The following is a 22,402-nucleotide window of genomic DNA, read 5'->3' as shown; positions in this document are numbered from 1 at the left end:
TGGGGGCAGACTCTAGACCAGATTCCACCATCAGAGATGTTTTGAGACCCCAGTTATCCCTAAATGATATGAAACTGACTGTATTAATGATTACATTTGCTTTGCAGTAAATTGAGAGGAGCCCAATTATAAGGACTCTCTAAAATAGACTTTCTTCTAGATCTTCAAACATTTATATAATTATTTTATAAGCATAATAATTAAGTTCATTTTCATGAACATGGGTACTGGGAAATAGTTTAACATAGTCTGTGCTTCCTACAATACTTTTATTTATTTATTTTATTTTTGGCCGCATTGGGTCTTCATTGCTGCTGCACACGGGCTTTCTCTAGTTGCGGCGAGCGGGAGCTACTCTACGTTGTGGTGCGCGGGCTTCTCGACGCGGTGGCTTCTCTTGTTGTGGAGCACGGGCTCTAGGTGCCCAGGCTTCAGTAGTTGGGGCACACGGGCTCAGTAGTTGTAGCTCGTGGGCTCTAGAGCGCAGGCTCAGTAGTTGTGGTGCACGCGCTTAGTTGCTCACGGCATGTGGGATCTTCCCGGACTGGGGCTTGAACCCGTGTCCCCTTACTTTTTAAATCTTCAGAAGTATTAAATAATCCAGATTTTTTCACTCATCAGGGTAGTCTTTGCCAAAGTTTGTTTATATTTTTAGCTTAAAAATTAGTAATAACCTATATGGGAAAATAATCTGAGAGAGAATGGATATATATATATGTATATCTAAATCACCTTGCTGTACACCTGAAACTAACACAATATTGAAGTCAACTATATCCCAATATAAAATAAAAGTTAAATTAAAAAAATAGTTTTGTCTAGCGGTATTCAGGGTCCAGTTTTTTTTAAGGCGGTTGCATTAAATTGAGCTTTTAGAATGGAGCACTGAATGCATTGAGATATAATTTTACTCCACATTGAAAGTTGTAAATGGAAAAGATCCATGCAGGAGCATAGTGTTTTGAGCTACATGTAAGTAAAAGCAGTGTGAAAATCTAATTTATGGTATCAGTGTGAGAGAAATGTGAGCCTGTTTTCCTGAGTTCTTTATCTTGAAGTTCTCCATTCCTAAAAGAGCATGAGACTTTGATGCAGTAATATCCTAGCCAGGCATCTCCCTCTTTAGTTACTGTTTTGAGATCCCTCAAAAGCAGACCATGCAGGTGGCCTTATTAACTGTCAGTTGAAATTTAAGATAAGACAGAGGTTATAATAGATTTACATGCCATCTTTCGCTAATGGGATAAGTTATCACAGTAACCTGTCTCACATGTAATCAGGATGATATTTCAGCCACCCAGCTGCTAAAAAGAAACACATGTGGATGAAGGCTAAGCTTCTGACTCATTTATGGATTAGGCAATAACTGTTTTTAGTGAAGTCTCAGCAAAATTTATGTATAGGGACAACATATTTTTATCACATACTATGATGTGAGTATAGTTGTTACAAAATGTCTTAAATATTTTTAAAGGAGCGTGTATGGTTTTAAGGTACAAAAGATATTTTGCAGAAGTGGCCACTTTCCTCTTTTTTAGAGCTATTAGCTTGTCAGTTATCATTTTATAACATTGCACAAGGACCCTACAGAAGGGAAACCGTATATACTAAAGGAAGAATTTGGTTTAAATAATTCTTTAAATATTAATTCTGAAGATACGGTTTCATTTCTAGCAATCATAGGATATATAAGGAAATGTATTTCAATCTATCTCAGCCTTAAAAATTTTAGTGAGTGTGTTCTACTATCTTCAATGTTTGTTATTTTATATAAACTCCTTAGTTTAAGACTTTCTTCCGAGGTACTTAATTATAATACACCTTGGGTATTTTATCCCTAATTTTCTCTCAAGCCTTTTTTAGTAAATTTGAAAGGAAATAATTCCTGTCTTCTTCACATGATACCATCTTACAAAAGAAAAGTAAAATTGGGAGGTTAAAAAACTTCCACCAAAATTTATGCCCAAGATATTTCTTACCTCATATTGTGTAATTTGCTTCTTTGTATTCCTCCTTGGTTCCTTGGGAATAGTGTTGTTAGTAGAACAAATGTGATTTTGTGATTAAGCATTTTTTCTCTTTCTTTGGGAATCAAGAGTACTAAAGGTGTGACTGTAGAGGGATTCTGTATAGGGATTTCCACTCCTGTTTGTGTGACTCCAAGGCTGAAGTTAAGTAGACTGAAGGGAGGAAAGATGGTTGATTCTAAAACAATTTTCTGTAAAATCTCTTAATATAGATGAGGAGTTATAAAAACCTACATAATATGAAAGATTGCTGTGATAAACATAGTGTATTATCATATTTATATTAAATACATCCATTTTAAAAATTACTGTTTTGTGCTTATTTTTATGTTTTGATGAACCAGTCACTGTGTGTAGTCCATGAATACCACATGGCTTAATGAAAAACAATATTGTTCTAGTGATCTTTCATATATTACCTTAGAGCACAGGGTTCTTTCTTACTGGTGGTTTGAAAGTTCAGATGTGACCTTTCAACAAATAAAGATCCAGCCCCCACTATGTGCCAGGAATTATGCTAGATGTGCAGCTGAGATCTGGTGATGCTTTAACCTTTTATTTCACCCATCATCTAACAGAGGACCTAGATGTTTAAACAGGTGGTTCAGTGAGGTGTGCTAACTACTCCAACAGAGTACAAAGGCCCATACAAAGGCACTGATGAGGAAAATGCCATTTCACTTTCAGGAAACTGCCACTTTTTGGCTGAGCAGAAAGTGGAAGTGGAAATGTGTTCTGGGTATCTCTTGCTGTTTAAAATATATTGGCACAGAACAATACGATTTTATCATACTCATGGATTTTGTGAGCTTAGGAGTCAGACAGGGCACATCAGGAATGGCTTGTCTCTACTCCACTATTTCTGGAACCTTCACAGGGAAGGGTGGAATGGCTGGAGTGTCACAGGCTGCCCCGAAGCAAAACACCTGTGTTTGGAGAATCCACTTTTGAGGTGACTTCTTCACTCACGTGTCTGGAACAGTGACTACATATGGCCTCACCAGCATGGCTGTCTCAGGGACATTGTACTGTGACCCAACTGTATTGTGACCCAAGAGATGAAGGACTGACAATTCCACCCGGCTTCAAAGGGAGGGTGGGTGGGATAGAGAGCTCACCTTTTAATGACAGGAGCATCTAATAATTGATTGTAGCTCTGGGTTTAAATTGCCACAGGGCGTGATGAGAGGGAGGCTAGAAAAGTAGGCAGAGGCCAATTCATGGGGGTTCTGGATGCTCCTTCTAGGAGCTGGGAGTTCTTTTTTGAAGGTAAAGGAAGTTGCTTCAGGAATTTTCTTAGCAGAAGGAAAATGAGGCTGCTTATAACTTAGGAACATGACCTTGGTGACAGGGTGGAGAAAAACGTGCTTTGGGGAGAAATGTGAGAGGGTCCAGGTTTGTCATACATTGTAGCTATAGAGACAAGAGTTTGAACAATTTAATGTTAATAGGCATGAGGGTGGGACTGAGGAAGATGGATTTGAGGACTGTTTGGAGGTAAGGGCCAAAGAAATCATCACATTTCTAGTTTTGTTGACTCACTGGTGGTGATGTATTTCAACAAGGGAAAAAATAGTAATGCTGTGGTGGAAACAGATGAGGAGGAGATGAAGAGAGGAAGTTCAGCTTTGGCCTTCATGGATTTGACATTTCAGTGGGACTTCTAGATGGTGATATCTAATATGAGGCTCTGGAGCCCAGAAGAGTGGTCAGGGCCAGATATATGGACCTGGGAACATCGGCTTAGCAATGTTTTGTTGATTGAAACTATAGAAATGGAAGAGATTACTCAGGAAGAGAGTATAAAGCTAGGGAAGAAAAGGAGGGCTCAGAACAAAACTGGAGACTACAAACATTTATGGGTCAAGTGAGCAAACAAGAGAATTCCTTTTGTTGTTTTGCAATATATTCAGAATTATGGAGGCCTGTTTGCTACCTTCTTAAGGGCAAATTATTTTTGTTGTTGTTATCGAGGACTGCCTCAATTTCTGACACATTTTACCGCTGTCTTTCAAATTAGTTATGACATTTAGAGTGAAAATCTAACACAAAACTGTGGTTGAAATATTAAAGCAAATATACTATAGCATTAAGCATATCAAAACTATATTTTCATCTAATGACTGTATCACAAAACAGAACATTTATGAAATTCTGTATTTGAGGTACTTGGGGGATTATGTACAGTTTTGAGAATTGTAGGTTCTGGAAGGCTCATCCTGTGCGTGTTGTTTTGGGAATGGTGGTTCTTGGATGTCCTATTGGGGCAATTTTCTGATGATTCTTTATAAGATTAGGACCTATAGGGCTTGATATTGTTGAGTTTAGAAAACAAGAAGAGTGAGTAGTATTCAGAGAGTTTTGAGGGAGAATAAGACAATTGTATTTGCTTGCACGAAATCGGGTCTCAAAGTAATTATAAACCAGGAGATTGAGAGCCAGAGTCAAAAGCTCAGGCACTGTCCTGAGATGTCCGTGCTTGTGGGTCTTAGAGTAAGAATGTAGTAGCATCAAAAGTGATAGGTGGGGGCTTCCCTGGTGGCACAGTGGTTGAGAGTCCGCCTGCCGATGCAGGGGACACGGGTTCGTGCCCCGGTCCGGGAAGATCCCACATGCCGCGGAGCGGCTGGGCCCGTGAGCCATGGCCGCTGAGCCTGCGCGTCCGGAGCCTGTGCTCCGCAACGGGAGAGGCCACAACAGTGAGAGGCCCGCGTACCACAATCAATCAATCAATCAATCAATCAATAAACCAACCAACCAACCAACCAACCAAGCACAGGAGGGCAGGGTAGTTGTAGGAACATAGGAAGTTAGGTTTTAATGAATTCACCAGACTATTTATAGAGCCTCACATGGGGGCTTAGTGAACCCAGGGACTCCCAAACGCACATCTGAATCCCACTGAATTTTCTTTTTAACTGTTCCAGCACTTATTTCTACCAGACACCCTTCTAAGTGATCTACAGTTTAATCCTTATAAGAACCTTGAGATAGATAATATTGTCATCCTTATTTAACCCCTGAGGACACAGGCACAGAGAACAGCTGAGCTGGGATTCAGGTAGAGTATTCAGGCTTTAGAGTCTGTGCTACTAACCAATATATTAGATCTTTACGACTGGCATTTCAATTTAATAATTCACAGAAGGTAGATATTTGAATGTACCACTTTTTGCACACTTGCCTAATATTGTTTTGTTTCTTCTTCCAAGGTTGAAGTCAGTTCAGTTTCCATTAAATATCAAATTGTATTTTTTAGGAAGGGTTTTGAGTTGGAATACATGGTCTGAAGGGTTTTACTTCTCAGAGTGAAACAGTCATCCCTGCATTCTTAAACCTAATTTTCCCGAATTAAATCGTTCTAGCACATTGCTGATACATGCCGGCGGTCAATAAAATCTTTTTTTAATGGTTTATTAATTGGTGGATAACGTCAATCAATACATGCTTATTAGAATAAGTGGAACACAAAACTCAATCAAATTTCTCAATGTCTGTGTCTGTCTGCTACTTTAAATACCTTAGGGGTGTGAAGTCAATTTCTTATTTATTAATTTATTCAATATCCAAAACTATTATGTGCTTTAAAAAAGAGCTATTATAATATGACCATAAAGTGATCTTTACTTTATCTCTGCTGTGAAAATGGATTTATTCATCTGTGAATATCCATCTTCCTAGTATTTCCTGTTACTTTATTTACCCTTTGACTAATGACATAAACTTAAAAGTGGAGTCTTGATTTTTTTTTCTCATTTTACACTCTATCAGGGACGTTATATCTCTTTTTCCTGCCCTCTGTTCCCATGTAACTATACTGCGCAACCCAAGCCAGAGGCCCCAGAGCCATCTTAGATTTTTCCCTTCAAGTCCTGTGTCCATGATTATAACTTCTCTCATTAATCATTTACTCTTATTTCCTGTGCCTCTGCCTCCATTCAGGCCCTCATCAAATCTTTCCTGAATTGTAGCAGTGATTTCCTATGTGGTCTCCTGGTTCCAGGCTTGCTAAGTATCCCAACCTCTTTCATCCCCCCAATTTCTTCTTTACATATCAAAGAAAATGATCTCATTAATCTGGGAATTTATTATTTATTCTGCAATTTAAACCTTTTGGTATTCTCTGCTGGGGTCATGACAAAGGCTCAGTTTCTTAGGAAGTTACTGTGGCTCTCCAACTTTTTACTTGGGCAATTCGTAATTGTTAAAAGAATATTTTAACTATCATGGGAATTAACTAGCAATTAAAGCAATTCAAATATTAACTGTCTCAACTGAGATTTTTTTTTTTTGAAAGAACCTTGATAGTAGCCAATGGAGGTAAAGAATGATAGACGTGTGAGGCTCAGATATTATGTTTTGGTGACTTTTAATGACGCACATGTCTTTGTATCTGGGTCCAATTTGACTTTTGAAAATGAAAGCTAAGGAATAAGATTACATAATTTTTACTTCTGCATGGAAGTCCACTGGTGGAATAACTACAACAGAAATAGAACCTTCCACAAAAATCTTGCACTGAGCCACTCAAAATCTTCTTAACAATATTTGAGGAAAGCATAAGGAAGAGATCGAGTAAGTTTTTACCCTCATTCTAAGTGTTCTGATTAATAAGGGTTGCTGGAATCCTAGCCAAGGATTTTGAGGCTACCACAGGACTCAGCAGAAAAAAGTTCTGTGATTGATTAATTAGTCATGTGTGCAATGAACATGGGAGTGGCAAGTTATAAATAGTGTGCCATAATTTTCTAGCTCTTACTAAAATGTGGCTTAAACGTTTAAAAAATAGTGTTTACTTGGAAGATTTTTGAGAATTGCTTGGACACGAAAAGCATCAGACCATTTAAAATTTGTTTTACTGTTTATTTCCTATTTCTACATAAAGTCATCTGTTGAATGAAATTATTTAAAATTCCCTATCTAAATGCTGAAGAGTATCTATTGAAAGTAGATTTATTTGACACTGGAAGAGATGATACTCTGAAAGCAATATAAAGTTATTATCACAATGTCTTGGAGATACAAATCCAAAAGGCAATGAATTAATAGCAAAAGAAGCATTAAAGTATCACAAGTTGTACTTTGCAAGAAAATGATATGGTATAGTAGAACATAGCACAGCTTATAGAATCCAACAGAAGAAAGTTTAAATTTCAGTACTATTATTTATAAGATGTATAACTTGTACAAGTTACCTAATGTTTAAAGGCAGTTTCATATTTTTCAGTCAGGAATGGAGTATCACCTTTGCAGGACTATTGTGAGGAATAAATGAGAAAATAAATGTAAACTGTCACTTAATAAGGACACAATGAAGACAAGTGTCTTCCTTTAATATACTTCTGATAATTCCATTTTTAAAACAATTTCCCTTGGTTAAAAGGTGGTGATATAACATACCATTTTTTGATAATACTACCCAGTAAATAGCAATCAATAGTTAATTACTGAACACATACCAACCCATGATAGGAACTGAGAATGAAGAAATGAACATACCGTAATTCCTGTCCTGGTGAACAATGCAATCCGTTCAGGAGATAAGCATTTACCCTGATAAATTTCCATGTTAACCTAATTCTTAGAGATGAATAAAGACCTGGGGACTAATGGAGGACAAAACTAACTCTACAAGACTTGAGAAATGCCTCAAGAAGGAGGTGACACTTGAGCAGGATCTTAAAGCAGAAGTAAGATTTCATAATGTGGGGAAGAGAAGCCATGGTGTTGCAGATGAAGGAAACCTCATGAGAAAAGCCATGGAGCCGGGGGAGAAGAGGCCTCAGGCCAGAAGCAGAGGTGTGATGACAGTGGAGAACATGGGATGCAGGATGTGCAGAGGAGATGAAGCTGTAAGAGAGTCTGAGGAGACACACGGAAACACTCAGTAAACCAGATCGCAGAGCTTGGACTGTATCCTACAGACAATGGGGAGTCAACAGCAATTTCAAAGAAAGAGATTGACATCTATTCTTTCTTGGGAAAGTTAGTTCTGTTGACTGTGAAAAGAATGATTGGATTTGGTTGGCAATAAAAAAGGGATGATAACAAAGAGACTAGTGGAGGGGCATTATCAGAGTCCATGAGAGAAATGACACAGAGGTAGAAATGGAGTGGGTCATGTCAAAGAAGACAACTCTTCTTTGTTCAATGGAAAAAAAAAAAAGTTGGTGACACTAAATTTAAATAACAAAGTCAAAGAGAGAGAGATGATTTGAAAGAATAATGAGTTAAGGTTTGAACATTTGGGGGATATCTGGGAGAAATACAGCTGATAGATCCAGGTAGAATATGTAGGAGATAGTGAGATACTTAGAAAAGAGGCTCTGAGTTTAGAATTGAGATTGGAGTATAAAATACAGATTTGATATAAAAAGAACGGAGGGATATACCAGCTGATACCTAGGATTATGGTTTTGAAAATATTCATGGGCATAGTACAAAATTTAGAAGGGGTGATGGTGAGTGGACCTGTGTCTTGGAAGGAGGAGGAGTAGCTCAAGAGACAGCTGTCGTGTTAAGAAAGCTAAGTGAGTTGAGGATTTCTAGAGGAAGGAGGGTGTCAGCGCTATCTAAAGCAGCAGCAGCAGAATAGAAAATGAGGCATGGCTTGAGATGTTTAGATTATGCTCTTTGACTTTGGAAACAGGTGTTTTTCTTCCAAGCTTGGACATCTGTGGATGTTCTGTAGAGCACAGCTTTTATTATGCATAGGAATCCTGTTAAAATGCACATTCTGATTCAGTAGATTTGGGATGAGACCTAATATTCAGTATTTCTAACAAGGCCCAGGTGATGCCATTTTGTTCGTCTGTGGACAACACCTTGAGTAGTGAGGCTCTGGTGGTTAATGAAAATAGGTGATTGCAATTCAGGATCGGTTTACTTTGAGAAGCTTTCTTTCCTTATAATAAATGGATATTGCAGTTCTACATGGGGATTTGCACTGAAGCTGTATTGGATAGTTCTGGCAGTTTGGATCCTTCTGTGTATTGAACACCAGATGAGTTTCATCCTTTTTTTTAATTGACTGTCTCTAATCTCCTCCTCTTCCCTTCCACGTTAGGGGAAATAAAAAGCTTTCCCTTGATATTCTACTTTACAGGATAGATACTTCCTTTAGTAGAACCCACAGTGTGTCTCAAAATATTTATTTTTTTATGCTTTTGTTTCTGATACTTTTTGCCACCCATTAGCTAGAAGGACTTTCATTTGACAACATTTCAGGAAAAGAATACATAATCTTCTAACCAGATGTCTGCAAATCCTTAGTTTAGTGGTGTTCTGACTCTATTTATCTGCCCCCACTTGCCTCAGAGCTGTGTCTACATGTCCCTTCTGTCTGTTTCACTATTAAACTGCTTTGGCTGTACCTACTCACCTGCTTTGTTACTAGCCCATTTGTAAATCTGAAATTAGGGACATGGTATCACAAGCACTGTGGGGAAAGAAATTCGTTTCTGCTGCGTAGAGAGCCAGGGCCAGGTAAAAAAGGAAGGAAGAAAGAAAGAGAGAGAGAGAAAGAAAGAAAGAAAAAGGAAGGAAGGAAGGAAGAAAGAAAGAAAGAAAGAAAGAAAAAGAGAAATAAAGGGAGCTAGAGGCATTGTGAGAAGTGTTGGGGCTTGAGTTAGGTGGTAAACATGAAAATTGAAGGAGAGCATAGATAAATTTGTAGAGGTCGAATCAGCGTGGCAGGGTATTGATTGCACATCTACAATAATTAAAAGGAAGGAAAAAAGGAAGAGTTGACTATTGAGGTTTCAAGCCCAAAGACCTAAAGAAAATGGTGATCCTGTGTACAGAAATCATGAAATGAAAGGAAGGATCTGATTAGAACTTGGGGGATTAAAAAAAGGAAAATGGTGAGTTTGATGTGGTAATTGATTTTGAAGGTCATGGAAATGGATGTCTTTTATTCAGTTGATATTGATGACTGGGAGTTTGATGCAGCTATTAACTCTAGTTTCTAGTAGATTTCACCTGAAATCTTAGGTAAGAATCAACTGAAAGAATGCATACAAGTGTTTGAGGAAAGATGACATATGAAAAAGCATGCTTTTAAGAGATGGGTAAGGGAAGAGGGCCTGGTGAAAGAAAGAGAAAATGGACAAGAATGATGGTGGGCAGATCAAGTGAGTTTATTAGTATGACAGTCTGTGAAAGAGAGAAATTTAAAAAGGCAGAGAGAAAAATATGGTCAAATACAAAAATATTAGAATATGGTGAGAGTTGAATCAAACTCTTCTTCAAATAACAGTTTCACATTTGTAAGGATAGTATAGGGCAGAAGCCCAGTTTCAAAGAATTAAAGTAGGATGGCTTGGTACAAAAATATAGGCAACTAGTAGAGTATTCGCATAATAATTAGAAAACACAAGTGGGCAATAAAATCAGACTGATTTTGACCAAGTTGATTAACCTCTAGATTTTGTTGTTGGTTTTCTACTTTTATACTAGAAATTATGGTACATCTTTAAAATCATGGAAGAAAAAAATCAACGAGGTGGCTTTAGTTCCCCGAGGGAAAGTACATTGTTTTATTGGCATCTCTCCTGCTAATATTTGTGTTCAGTTTGGAGGGTACAGGCTAGAAGACATCATGGTGAACCTGTAGGTGGTTCTCTTATTCTTGGGTTGACAAAGCAGTCTGACATGTTCACAGAAGATTCATTTTTTTCACTTTGGGTACTGTTAGTTTTAATTTTTGAATTAATATTTCATTGGAGTGCTTTGGTTTTTACTTTTAAATTGTCCTCTGATATTATTGTTGCTGAGGTAGTTTGGCCAGTTGTAGCCAGTTGTCTCAGTGTCCAGTACAGTTAGAATACAGAATGCACTCTCTGCGAATAAGAATATATCACATATCCACTTGAAAAACAAGTGCTCTGAAAAGCTGTCTAGATATGAGGAATTCTTTATTCCTCTCTAGCCAGGCAGTTCAAAGGCCTGCATACTCCCACCACAGACTGGCTGCATGGAGTAAGAGTTTACTCAGGAAACATGTCACCATCTTAAGGGATCCTTCCCTTGGTTAAATACCCTCTACTTAGCAGCAAAGCAACTGGATTAACAGCAGGGCTCCACATGACCCTTCCACCCTGACTCCAACAACCCCATGTTGTTCCTGTTTCCTTGGAGGCCTTGGAAACTGTGCATGTACAACAAATGTGTTCATGTAGAGTCATCACAATTCACCAGCAGAGTGATTATCCACTCACACATCAACCCATGACCATCACAGCACGTGTGAACATGTTTAGGCCCACTGAGTCTTACTATAGCCTTCAGAACACTAATTTCAGAACCATTAGGTAATTCAGAAATCAGTTCAAGTTAAAGCACACATGTTCATTTCGTTTATAAAGTATCCACTGCTCTTCAAAACTTGGTTTCCATAATGCTTTTTGGTGTGTTTTCGACCAAAGATTGTGATTTAAAATATCATTAAGAATTGTAATTCAAGAATGCCCAGAAATTGTCATCAGCAGTTGTTCAGTCCATTTTTGAAGAATTTGACTCTATTCTAATCTCAATTTTTTGCATAGATCTTTCTCTAGAAAAACATCTTGTATTAATCACTTCCATAAAATATTCTATCCAGGACTAGAGATCAACAATAACTTACTACACAGAAACCAGATATTTTAATCTTTTGGCTTTCAAAATAGTATTTAGGTTAAAACAGCAGACTAGAAGAGTTTATAAAAGAAAATAATGGCTCTCATTTCATACTCTTTTTTCCATTTGAATCTTTTTGAGAAAGAGATCTTGCTATGGTGTTAAGTCAAACTTTAGCTTTCCTGAAGTTTTCACTGTCATTTACAAAGGTTGAATTTTTTCTAAGATGGAATAATATTACTTTAAAAATATTAATATTGTCACACAACCATTTTTTAAAATTCATTGATGACACACTTATTAAGGGGTCCACAGCATTATTTATTTCATAATATGTTCATAATCAAAGGTCATGGTATATGTGTTACATTATCATAATTTTCTAATTTATTCTTTATACATGTTTGTACATGTTCTAATTGCATTTCATTAACTCATAGTTTTCTTGTAAGTTTGTACTTTCTTTCCATGTTCAAAGAATCTCTTTAATTCAATTTCTCTGTTTCTCCTCATACAGTCTGGCAGCCAGATATGCAACTCAGTCTAATCACAGTGGAATTGCAACCAGTCAAAAAAAGCCTACTAGGTCAGTTAATATCTCTAATTTATTGCTTGTTAGTGATAATAAAGTAAATGCCCAGTGATATTTTGTCCTATCATTCTAACTTTTTTCAAAAACTGACATACTTCTGGATGAAAAGCTTAGAGTACCGAATTCTTCCAAGTAGATTTCCATACGCCTTCTTGGGGGTGAGCATGTTTGTGTTAGATTATGAAATGGGTCTTGGGTTCTTCTAATTCATAGTGCTATGACTGGGCTGAAGTCTAGGTTCTAGGCTTAGAGAAAGTCAAGGAAAAAAATTACTTTGAAGACCCCATTCTTTCCAGGCCACAAATCTGGAAGTAAAACAAGATTGTAATTGCTTTTTGAAATGGGTATGCATTAATTATTGCACATTTGGAAGCAGAAGTGAGAAACATTGGCAGATTTTTGTGGGGAAGTTAGCACCAGCTCAGCCTGAACCATTCTTTTATCTTTAATCATTTAAATTTTTGCTTCTTTATATCATATGTATTTTAAAGGCAGTCTATTATAATAAATGACAGTGCATTATATACTGTTTGGAAAATACTGGTATAGAAAAATGTGTGGAAAGTTATTTTTTTTAATGTTAGGTTACTGGAGGCATGATGGTACAGCTAAGTGAAGCCACAGCAAATGTGTTTTGCCCCCCTGATTATTATGTGATTATATGTGCCATCTCACTCACTGGGGAAGTATCTCAGTGGTGGTTTACTAGTCACTACTCTAATAATGAATCATATTATGCAGTATTTGACCGCAAGAACTACTTATGATGCCTTAACTTGAGGTTATGTGCTTTTCCCCTTGCCTTGGTTTCCTAAGTTATATTCATTTCCGTAGTAATTAAACTGATTCTGGAAAGGCAAATTAAAAGGGTATTTAATTAAAAAATCAAAAGAAATGATATAAACTAGGATGTGCAAAGAACAGTGACCTGCCATGTTCAGTAAGCATTTTCTATTACTACTTCTAAGACTTAATGAATATAAAATATATTTTAAGTACTTCTTTGATTTAATAGAACATCTCCTTTTTGGCTTCATTCTCATTTCTCTTTTTATTACTTTGATGAATGATCTTGAGCTCTGGCTGACTGTCAAATTAGGGTAATGAGAAGAGCAAATGGATTTTTTAATTTGTTTTAATTTGTTCTTCTGAGAACTAAATGTCACTTGGCTTCATGGGTCACAGTCAAGATCAAAATGCATTTTAATTGCTTTCTAGAAACAGGTCAAGTTTCATTGCAAGCAGGGCAAATTTTGTGACAAAATTTGTTTATAAATGTGAGTTTGGAATGAACTTTCTAACTCTATGGCTGTGTCTACAGGACTAGTTCTCAGATTTATTACGATGGGACATTTGGCCAAATTAATTAGTTGAGTTCCTTCTACATAGTGCAATCACTGGTACTCAAAATTCTTGGTGTCTGTGGTTATTGTGCTAGACTTACAAACCCTGTAGATCCATTTGAGTAAAAGTTAAATGCTGGAGTCATTTGGAAAAGATTCTAATCTTGTGCATGACACAACCTCTAATTAGCAAAATAGCTGAAGGAACTATTTATTAGCCATATGTATTTAAACTCCAAAATACAGTCAACATTTTGGAACTATTAACTATTCCAAGATATCAACATTTCTGGTCTTAAGCTGGCGTGTGTGTTTTCCTGCTGTTCATTCCATTTCGCAATACCTATTACTATTATAAAATATTTGTAGTATACATTTAAGAGTTTTATTTCCTGATAATCTATGGAAATAATGTGTCAAGTAGTATAATAAGGTGAGTTAAAATTTGAATATTGTAGCAACTGATTGTGATATGTTGGGTACCAATATAATAGATATAAACATTCTTTTATTTTAAACATTTTGTATAACAAGAAAAAATTATTTGCTACATTTATAAGTTATGGATTGTTTTTGTTATTTTTCTTTTAAAATAGAACTTATTAGAGCAGTACACAGTGACATTCACATGGTGGCAGCAAATACTAGCAAAGATGCTGGCAACCCATAATATCATGTTTTTAAATATGTCTTAAGATGCCAATATTAATTCTTGATTTCTAGTTTTTCATTTATGCGGATTGAGTTTACTATACATACACAATATACATTAGTATTAGTATAAAATAAAATATAGTAATTGCATATTTTATGCACAGTTCTTGAAATAATTGATACCTGAAATTTTAATCTGGAAACTGTTTAAACAGTGAAATAAATGATCCAAACTGATGTTTAATTATAGTTCAAATAAAATAACTGCAGATGATTACCTCCTATCAAACTTCCCCTAATTCTAATACAGTCTACCTACATTTCCTCATGTCTTGTCCTTTATACACCACGAGTAGATAAAGCTACTATCACTATAGGTGTATTTTAAATTGTCATTCTACTAGCATAGAGTTTTCTTCTAGATTTTCTTCTGAGACCTGCATCCTTGTCGCATGGCCTGTGTGACCAGTTGGCCACACTTGTGAGATAACCAAGCTAGAGTCTAGGTGCTTACTTTTGGCAAGAGAGTGAAACATTTTATGTGAGATAGATCAGTCAAATATGAACAAACTCACAACCTTGGTCTCCACACCGTGTTTTCGAGTAATTAACTAGCTTAGATATTCAGTAAGCATTTGCTCTTTGCAATTTGTATGTAACTTTATTCTTCTTTTTATTAATGTACAAGTTCATCTAAGATACAGCCACCTAAGATAAAAACAAATGTCCCGTATATTGAAGAGAACAAGTTAACAACAACTGCAGGCAGCTGGTTAATACCCTGAGAATATAATAGATTCTAGTTAAGTATTATTATTTCCCTTGCTTTTCATGTAATTGTTAGAGTACCTTTAAATCAAAGTTTTATTCATCAGGTGCGTATAGGCATGACTTTTTAGTTAAAATTACTTTATTTCTAATTGTCCTGCATTATTAATATACTTTGGAGGCAAATTATATCATATGAACCAAGATTTTCCTGAAGATTTTCAAACCTTGTGTTTAGCTGTTTGTTGCTTAAGCCAACATTTTCTGCTGAATGTCATAAATTATGATTTTCCCATTAACTCTTCCCTGCTCAGAACCTCCTGTTCCCTATCTTTTTATAATGTACAATAATGATGTAATTTTTCTTGTACTATTTCAGACTTCCAGGTCCCTCTAGGGTGCCAGCTGCAGGCAGCAGCAGCAAGGTCCAGGGAGCCTCCAATTTAAATAGGAGAAGTCAGAGCTTTAACAGCATTGATAAAAACAAGCCTCCAAATTATGCAAACGGCAATGAAAAAGGTAAGTGTTCGCCCATTACATCATTAAGGCACAAGTGTAACATATGAGCCTAATAAAGTACATGCTAAATCTAGTGTTTAAGCAGTGTTACAGCATTTGGAATGGAAATGTTATCAGTGGACTTTCTTATATTGTCTAAGTGCCTCCTCCTGAATTCCAGCTTTCTTCAGGACCTTTCCTATCTGAAGAACACTTTAAGGAAATATAGTCATTTATATTAAAGTGGTTAGTGATTATCCCCAAGTATAAAATCTGTTTCTCAAAAAAAGTTCCTCCTGGATGCATGTAAATAGCATTTTCTTTTGTTTTCTCATGTTTTATGAGCACTTATCTTGAAATCATAAACCTATATGAAATGTTTTCAAATCCTTGGTTTTAGTTAACATTAAATGCCATACATGTTTGAGGAAGTTAAGGTTGGAGCATCAAAATTTAAGACATAATTATGAAGGGTACTTAGTCTTTGAGAGCAGCAGGACAGATAAATATTATGACCTTAGTTTTTCCTATAAGAGACAAATTATTCATGTTTGTTTTATTTTCTTGAATGAGTGTATGATAGAAATATCCAATCACACGTTGATCAGGAAGAAAGGACACAGTGGAAGTGTGTGTTAAAGGCAGATTATATATTAACTACTGTATGATACACAGTTCTCTCCAATGTGCACAGTGCGTATTTAAAGAGGTGTTGGCTTGATGCATATCCCTGTGGAGCTTGCATCCAAACGGTAGGATGTGTAATTTACATCTAAACCATGAGAAAATCAAGAACCTCTGCTGTTGGGAGCAGTGTGACCCTGTGAGGGACTAGGGCATGTTGCGGGATTTTGAGGTAGTATTTTCTAATCAATAAAACTTTAACTTCTCTGTGTAGTATTTAACTCTCCATGCAACAAGACATGAAATTCCAAAGTGACAAATACACTTAGTAGAACAGCTGGCAAATTTGGTTTGACTAATTGAACCAGGTAGAAACTTTTTGGCTCAGATTAGATCATTTCCAATTGTTTCATATGGATTATCTGATTAGACTTCTCTTACTCAGACATGAATTGACAGGAGTGATCTATGAATTATACACTTTCATGAAAATTTCCTACCCATTAAAACAAAATTGGACAGACTGTAAATCCCTGTAAGCAAAGCAGTGTATCTTGATCCCTGTAATATCCCCTGTTCTTGAGTTGAATGGAAAAAGAAGAAAATAGTATGTGTTTGGAAGTTAGGATTTTGTCTTTAAAATAAAGAATAAAACCTTTGATTGGAGAACCTAGAAATGTTACTGAAGACTTAACACTTCTCCTGGAGAGAAAGGGGACAAGAATTTCTTATCAGAAAAACATCTCCCTCATTTTGTGACTTTCCTAGAAAGCATCATACAAAGGCCTATATGTGCTATGAAATTCTAAGGGAAAATAAACATGTTTAGACATTAAGATATGCTGAGTGGACTGCTCAAGTGTCTGATTTTAGCTACATGATACTACAGTTGTATAAGAGTTTTGCAAAAAATGACTAATAACATAGGCAAAGAAACCTAGAAATGCTTTAGATGACCCAACGCTTTGATATCATAATGTATTTTTTGATCATGTGAAATAATTTTTGTGTTTCTGGTGTCTAAAAGTAAAAATCCAGAGGTAGCCAAGTATTCATATCTTTCCATAGCCATTCAGCCTCTCTTATGTATGTCTAGGAAGTAGTGCAAAATTAGAAAGTAGCAATATTTATAATAACCACAAGGTGGAGACAGATAACATACATTACGAGGTTTTTGACCATAAGCAGATTTCCTTAGGTCGCTATCAAGAGCAAAAGTTTTCATGGTGAATTAGCCATTACTTTTAATTCCAACAAAGTAAAATTCCAAAACATTTAAAGTGTATGATCTCACATTCACAAATATTTATAATATTATATATCAAATGTAGGCATTAAATGTCTGTAAACTGTCAATCATAATTAAAGCATAAATTGCATTATATAATACAGCCTTCTGGAATTTGTTTTGCATGCTATATGGCATTTTCTATTAATGTGGAATTACAACTTCATATCAGTATATCCAATATCATCTCTAAATTAATCATTGTGTCATGCTATTTTATATTTCCAAATATTAGCTTAAATTATAGAGCAAACAAAATAAATATCACATATGAACAGTTTATAATTTATTCTTTAGACTATTTGAATGGTACATCTTTTTGGATAAGAATGTTTTATTTAACCTTTGACATGGAGATTTTTCATGTTAACATAGCATATAAAAATATAAGATTGCATCTGATGACAGGTTGATCTCTGTGACAATATAGTTCATACATATCCTAGGCATGGCCAAATAAGGTGAAAATTAAACAAGAATTTTCAAAGGTTACAATATTATAATGACAATTCAGAAATTACTAACTTGAGTATTCTAATTGCCATTCCTTTTTAGTTATTAGAAAGTATAACAGTTAAATTTAATAAATTAAGATATGGGCTCCCCTGGTGGCACAGTGGTTGAGAGTCCGCCTGCCGATGTAGGGGACACGGGTTCGTGCCCTGGTCCGGGAAGATCCCACATGCCGCGGATCGGCTGGGCCCGTGAGCCATGGCCGCTGAGCCTGCGCGTCCGGAGCCTGTGCTTTGCAATGGGAGAGGCCACAACAGCGAGAGGCCCGCGTACCGCAAAAAAAATAATAAATAAATTAAGATATTTTTACTCAAAAGAAATAATCACACTATCTGTAATGTGCTCCCTGAATGCTTCTAAGTGAAAATGTACTTTCTACTTTCTTTAAGAAGTCTTAAATGATGAGTTATATGAATCAATTGGGGAATCTCTAGAATTTGTAATAGATAGTAAAGGTTTATTCACAATTAAAATAATTTCACTTCCTTATTAAAAAGCATACTGTTGAAAGCACAGTAGCTTCTCACATGTATGGGATGGTAAAAATAGCTTATTTACGAATTGTGTGGCTTATCTAATAAAGGGAAATCAGAAGAGAATCACAAACTGCACTTCAAAAGATACATCTAATTCCATTTTAATAATCATTCAAAAAATAGTGTGCTCATTTCACCAAATGGATTAAAATATCGGTGAACCTGGCCATAGATTATCACTTGCAGGGAAGGCTGAAATAGAAATGTTAAAATAGAAAGCAATGCCACCCCACCATTCTGTTGAAATGGAATGTAGGAACAAATTTCTCAGAACAAATGGTGAAAGGAAGATAGTATATTGTTTGTAGAAAAGCATTTCTTTGGGGAGTCCAAGTTTCTTCCCTTGGTGACCTGACATGCAGAGACTGACAATGAATAATATGATCTGACACTAGCATTTATCAGTTTGCCCATGCACCCTATGAGATTACTCTAGACAGATGTATGCTTTAAAGAAAAATCAAATATCTTTTCAGCGGAAATCAGGGATCTTGTGAAAAAAAAAATGCCCTGGTTCATTTGGGCACACATTTTATATGCCTGAAGCAAATTATCTTAAGAAATAATTCTTGTTTTGTAAAATCGACATGACAAATATGAAAAAGGCTTAACAGTTCAGTAGTATTGGGAATGTAAATGTCCCTAGCTCTATTTGGAATTCACTTGCTGAATTATGATCTGTAACCACTTATTACTTGGCAGAGTTCCTTAACAGAGAGATGTTTTTCTCTGTTGCTAAGAAACATGCCACAGTACCAGAGGGCATGCTCCCATCTCTTTATTGTTTCTCCCATGTGATTCTTACATGGTACCTGTAATCTGTGGAAGAGGAGATTTCCTTTCTGTTCTCCTAGGTTCTAATGAAGTATCTTCTGGTGTGAAAGTGTTTTCTTTCATTTACACTCAACATAGATTTAGTATGATTGATATGGAGAATTTAGCAAAATTGAAATTGAACTTTTTAAAACTGTAGGTTTAATGTGAATGTTGCATTAGTCGTGGAGTTTTGACAGCTAAAACATAATTATCTAGTTCTTAAGTACTTTTTTAATTACTCTGAAATTACTCTTAAGACCATAGAACTGAACTGTTTTATTTCCTTTTCAATGCAATGCAAATATGTTTTACTCATTATATCTCTTTATGGGTGATTTCATTATGTGTTCCACCATGACTTTTTGCTTTATTTCCTTAATAATTATATAAACCCATAATGACATAATTTCAAATTAATCTTGAGGATGTTTATGAGGTAACAATTAAGTACATAGGTCAAGTGATATGACTAAATAGACTTGGGCATATATGTTGTTTACTTATGTATACATGTTTACATATTGAGGTGTACATGTGTTTTATATGCCCATACATAAATTACATACTTTAAAAAAATCTGGCTGGTGAGTTAAAGCTTCCCTAAATTTTTCAATAGTCCACAAAGTAGCACTCTCACATTACTAATGGTACAATATATACATGTGCAGAATGGACAGTGCCCCTACAAGCCCTGTAATAGCATTCCATGTTTCTGTTCATCATAAAATTGATGATTGAGGCATTTCGCAAGCCATCATTTATGGGAGTGTGGTGAGGTAAACAAGGGGCCAATTGGTAGCAAAACAACTGAAAACAAATTTGAATGCTATTTTTTTTAACTTTCAAAACGTTCAGTGTATTTTGGTATATTATTGTAAAATGAGAGTCTAAGTTAGTTATTTACCAAACTAATTGCCGTCACCACATTGATCTGTCATTTCCTTCCTTCCGTAATGATCTGTGATGCTGAAGTTGTGCTATAATTAGCAGGGACCATACATATCACTGAGCACCATGCCTGCTGTACAGTGAATACTTTAAAAAGAGTGGTGCCATTGTCATTTTTATTGTTGTTGCTACTTTCTGTGTTGTTACTTTGTGAACTGAAAGCTGGTTTGCTTCCATCCAAACAGTATACTACTCAGTGAGGAAGAAGAAATAAACAACTGAGGATGTTCCCTGGTCCTTTCTCAGGCTAGTAGCACCATTGGCAACATAGCACTAAGCTCGGAAGCTAACCTGCCAAATTTCCATGGAGAATCGTCTTTATCTAAACCTCCCATATGCCTGTTGTGACTGCCACATTTACCTCCGTGTATTAATTTTAGAACTAGATTGGCATTTTTCCCAGGTCATCAAAGTTATTTTTTTTTGCATATGAAATAACTAAAAATTAACTCTCTGAATTTAGATGTTTTCTAAGCAGGAATTAAAATCTATTCTTACATCAACTCAAAAGGATGGTGCCAGTAGGATGCCCCAGGAGATAGTATATAGGTAACTGAATAGTGAGTATCTTGTATCATGTTCTCCCCGTTTATATTCTGCTCATTGAGGAAGAAGGAACCCAAATTTCGGGGTGTTACCCAGTTGCCTTCACTGTTGTGACAAACGTGACTTTCTGGAGAACCGAACCGGCAGAATTTTTGGGTGGGCAAGCAAACATATGGAAAGAAGGGAGAGTCAAAAGCCTCCAAATTTTGTAGTCACATAAACCTAGGTTCCAATTTTGGTTTTGTCTTTTCTAAATTTTACTCTATGCATGATTTGGAGCAAGTTACTTTCTCTAAGCTTCAGTTTTCTCATTTATAACAAGAGAAATAATATGTATATTATAGATTATTATGAGTTTAAATAAGAGGCATATGGGTAGAAGCTCTAAATGTGATACCATGTATCAAAGTACTTGGGAAAAGTAAGCAGTTGATAAATAATATTATTTGGTTGTAATGGAATTGGTGGTGGTGGATGCGAGGTGGAAGAAGAAGGGGAGGAAAAGGAGAGGGAGTGGAAGAAACTTTCTCTTTGGAGGCTAGAGACAAGGAACCAGCTATAGGCAGAGAGGCCCTGCAAACGCAAGATACAAGTTTGTTGCAGGAATGCCCTTAAATATGTGCATTAGATACCTGTGCTTTTCCACCATACCCAGCTAACAGTTCATTTATAGTCAGAAGCTGAGTTAACAACACTCAGCAATGCATCAGTTGAGACCAGGCTACTTACTATTGAATATGTAAATCGCACAGATTGTGCCGACCCCCGCTCTGTCAGAGCTGCAGAGGCTGCCATTTCAGCAGCTGTTGTTCTGCACCCTTTCTTGTGAGGTGTCCAGAGAGACACTCATTATTCTGATGCTCTCCTGATGCACAGTGACTTAGGATTTTCACTCCTCATGAAACCTGAAGCACCTCATTGCTGATTATAGAGAGGAGCTGGGCACAGATTGAGAGTTGAGTTCAGAGAAGTGTCTTCTATGTGTGTACTTATCTGAGAACGATTTTATAGCTTTTGCTGTGACCGTCGCTGTAGGCTGGATGTCGATGTCATAATTTGGAGTCCCTCCTCTCTCATTTTTGGGTGTGATGATGTTGAATTTCCTCTGTACTTGAACTGTGGTAGCAGTCTATCTAGCTAATGTCAGCACACTTAACAGAGCATCCTGACTGGTCCTTTTCCACCCTCTTCTCTCATCCTCACCAAAGCTCCCAGGCATACAGGGGTAGGAGTCCCCTGGCTTCTTAACCTAGTTGCAGAAACACAGAAGATATACACTGAGTATGTGGCGAAAATGATGAAATAAAGGACATTAGGAAAACCTCTTTTGTTTTTAGTGATCTCTCACCACAGATTGCCAAGCATCCGGGGGGAATGCAGAACTGACGAAGGTTCCAGAATTCCACAGAACGAAGAATATTAATGCTGCACAGCTATGGAACATTTAATGAATTTAGCCAATTTGAACACTGTCATAAGAAATAACTCTTTAAAGCCAAACATGGTCTGTGACCAGCAGCGTTGGTATCATGTGGAAGGTTGTTAGAAATGCAGAATCTTGGGGCCTCCTGCAGATCTGCTGAAACACAATGTGATGTACATTCAGTAGGATCCCCAGTGACTTAAGCACA

General features: G+C 36.3%; 1 protein-coding gene across 1 annotated transcript in view; it reads left to right on the top strand.

Moving 5' to 3' along the window:
* NAV3 (neuron navigator 3) overlaps positions 1–22,402 on the top strand; it is a 592,483-nt gene that overhangs the window by 376,135 nt on the left and 193,946 nt on the right. Inside the window, 2 exon segments of the mRNA XM_032644349.1 lie at positions 12,163–12,231; positions 15,382–15,521. Of these exon segments, the coding sequence (XP_032500240.1) occupies positions 12,163–12,231; positions 15,382–15,521 (209 nt within the window).

The sequence above is a fragment of the Phocoena sinus genome, chromosome 10 (assembly GCF_008692025.1).
Source record: "Phocoena sinus isolate mPhoSin1 chromosome 10, mPhoSin1.pri, whole genome shotgun sequence".
NCBI lineage: Eukaryota > Metazoa > Chordata > Mammalia > Artiodactyla > Phocoenidae > Phocoena > Phocoena sinus.
This window is presented reverse-complemented; position numbering and strand designations above follow the sequence as displayed.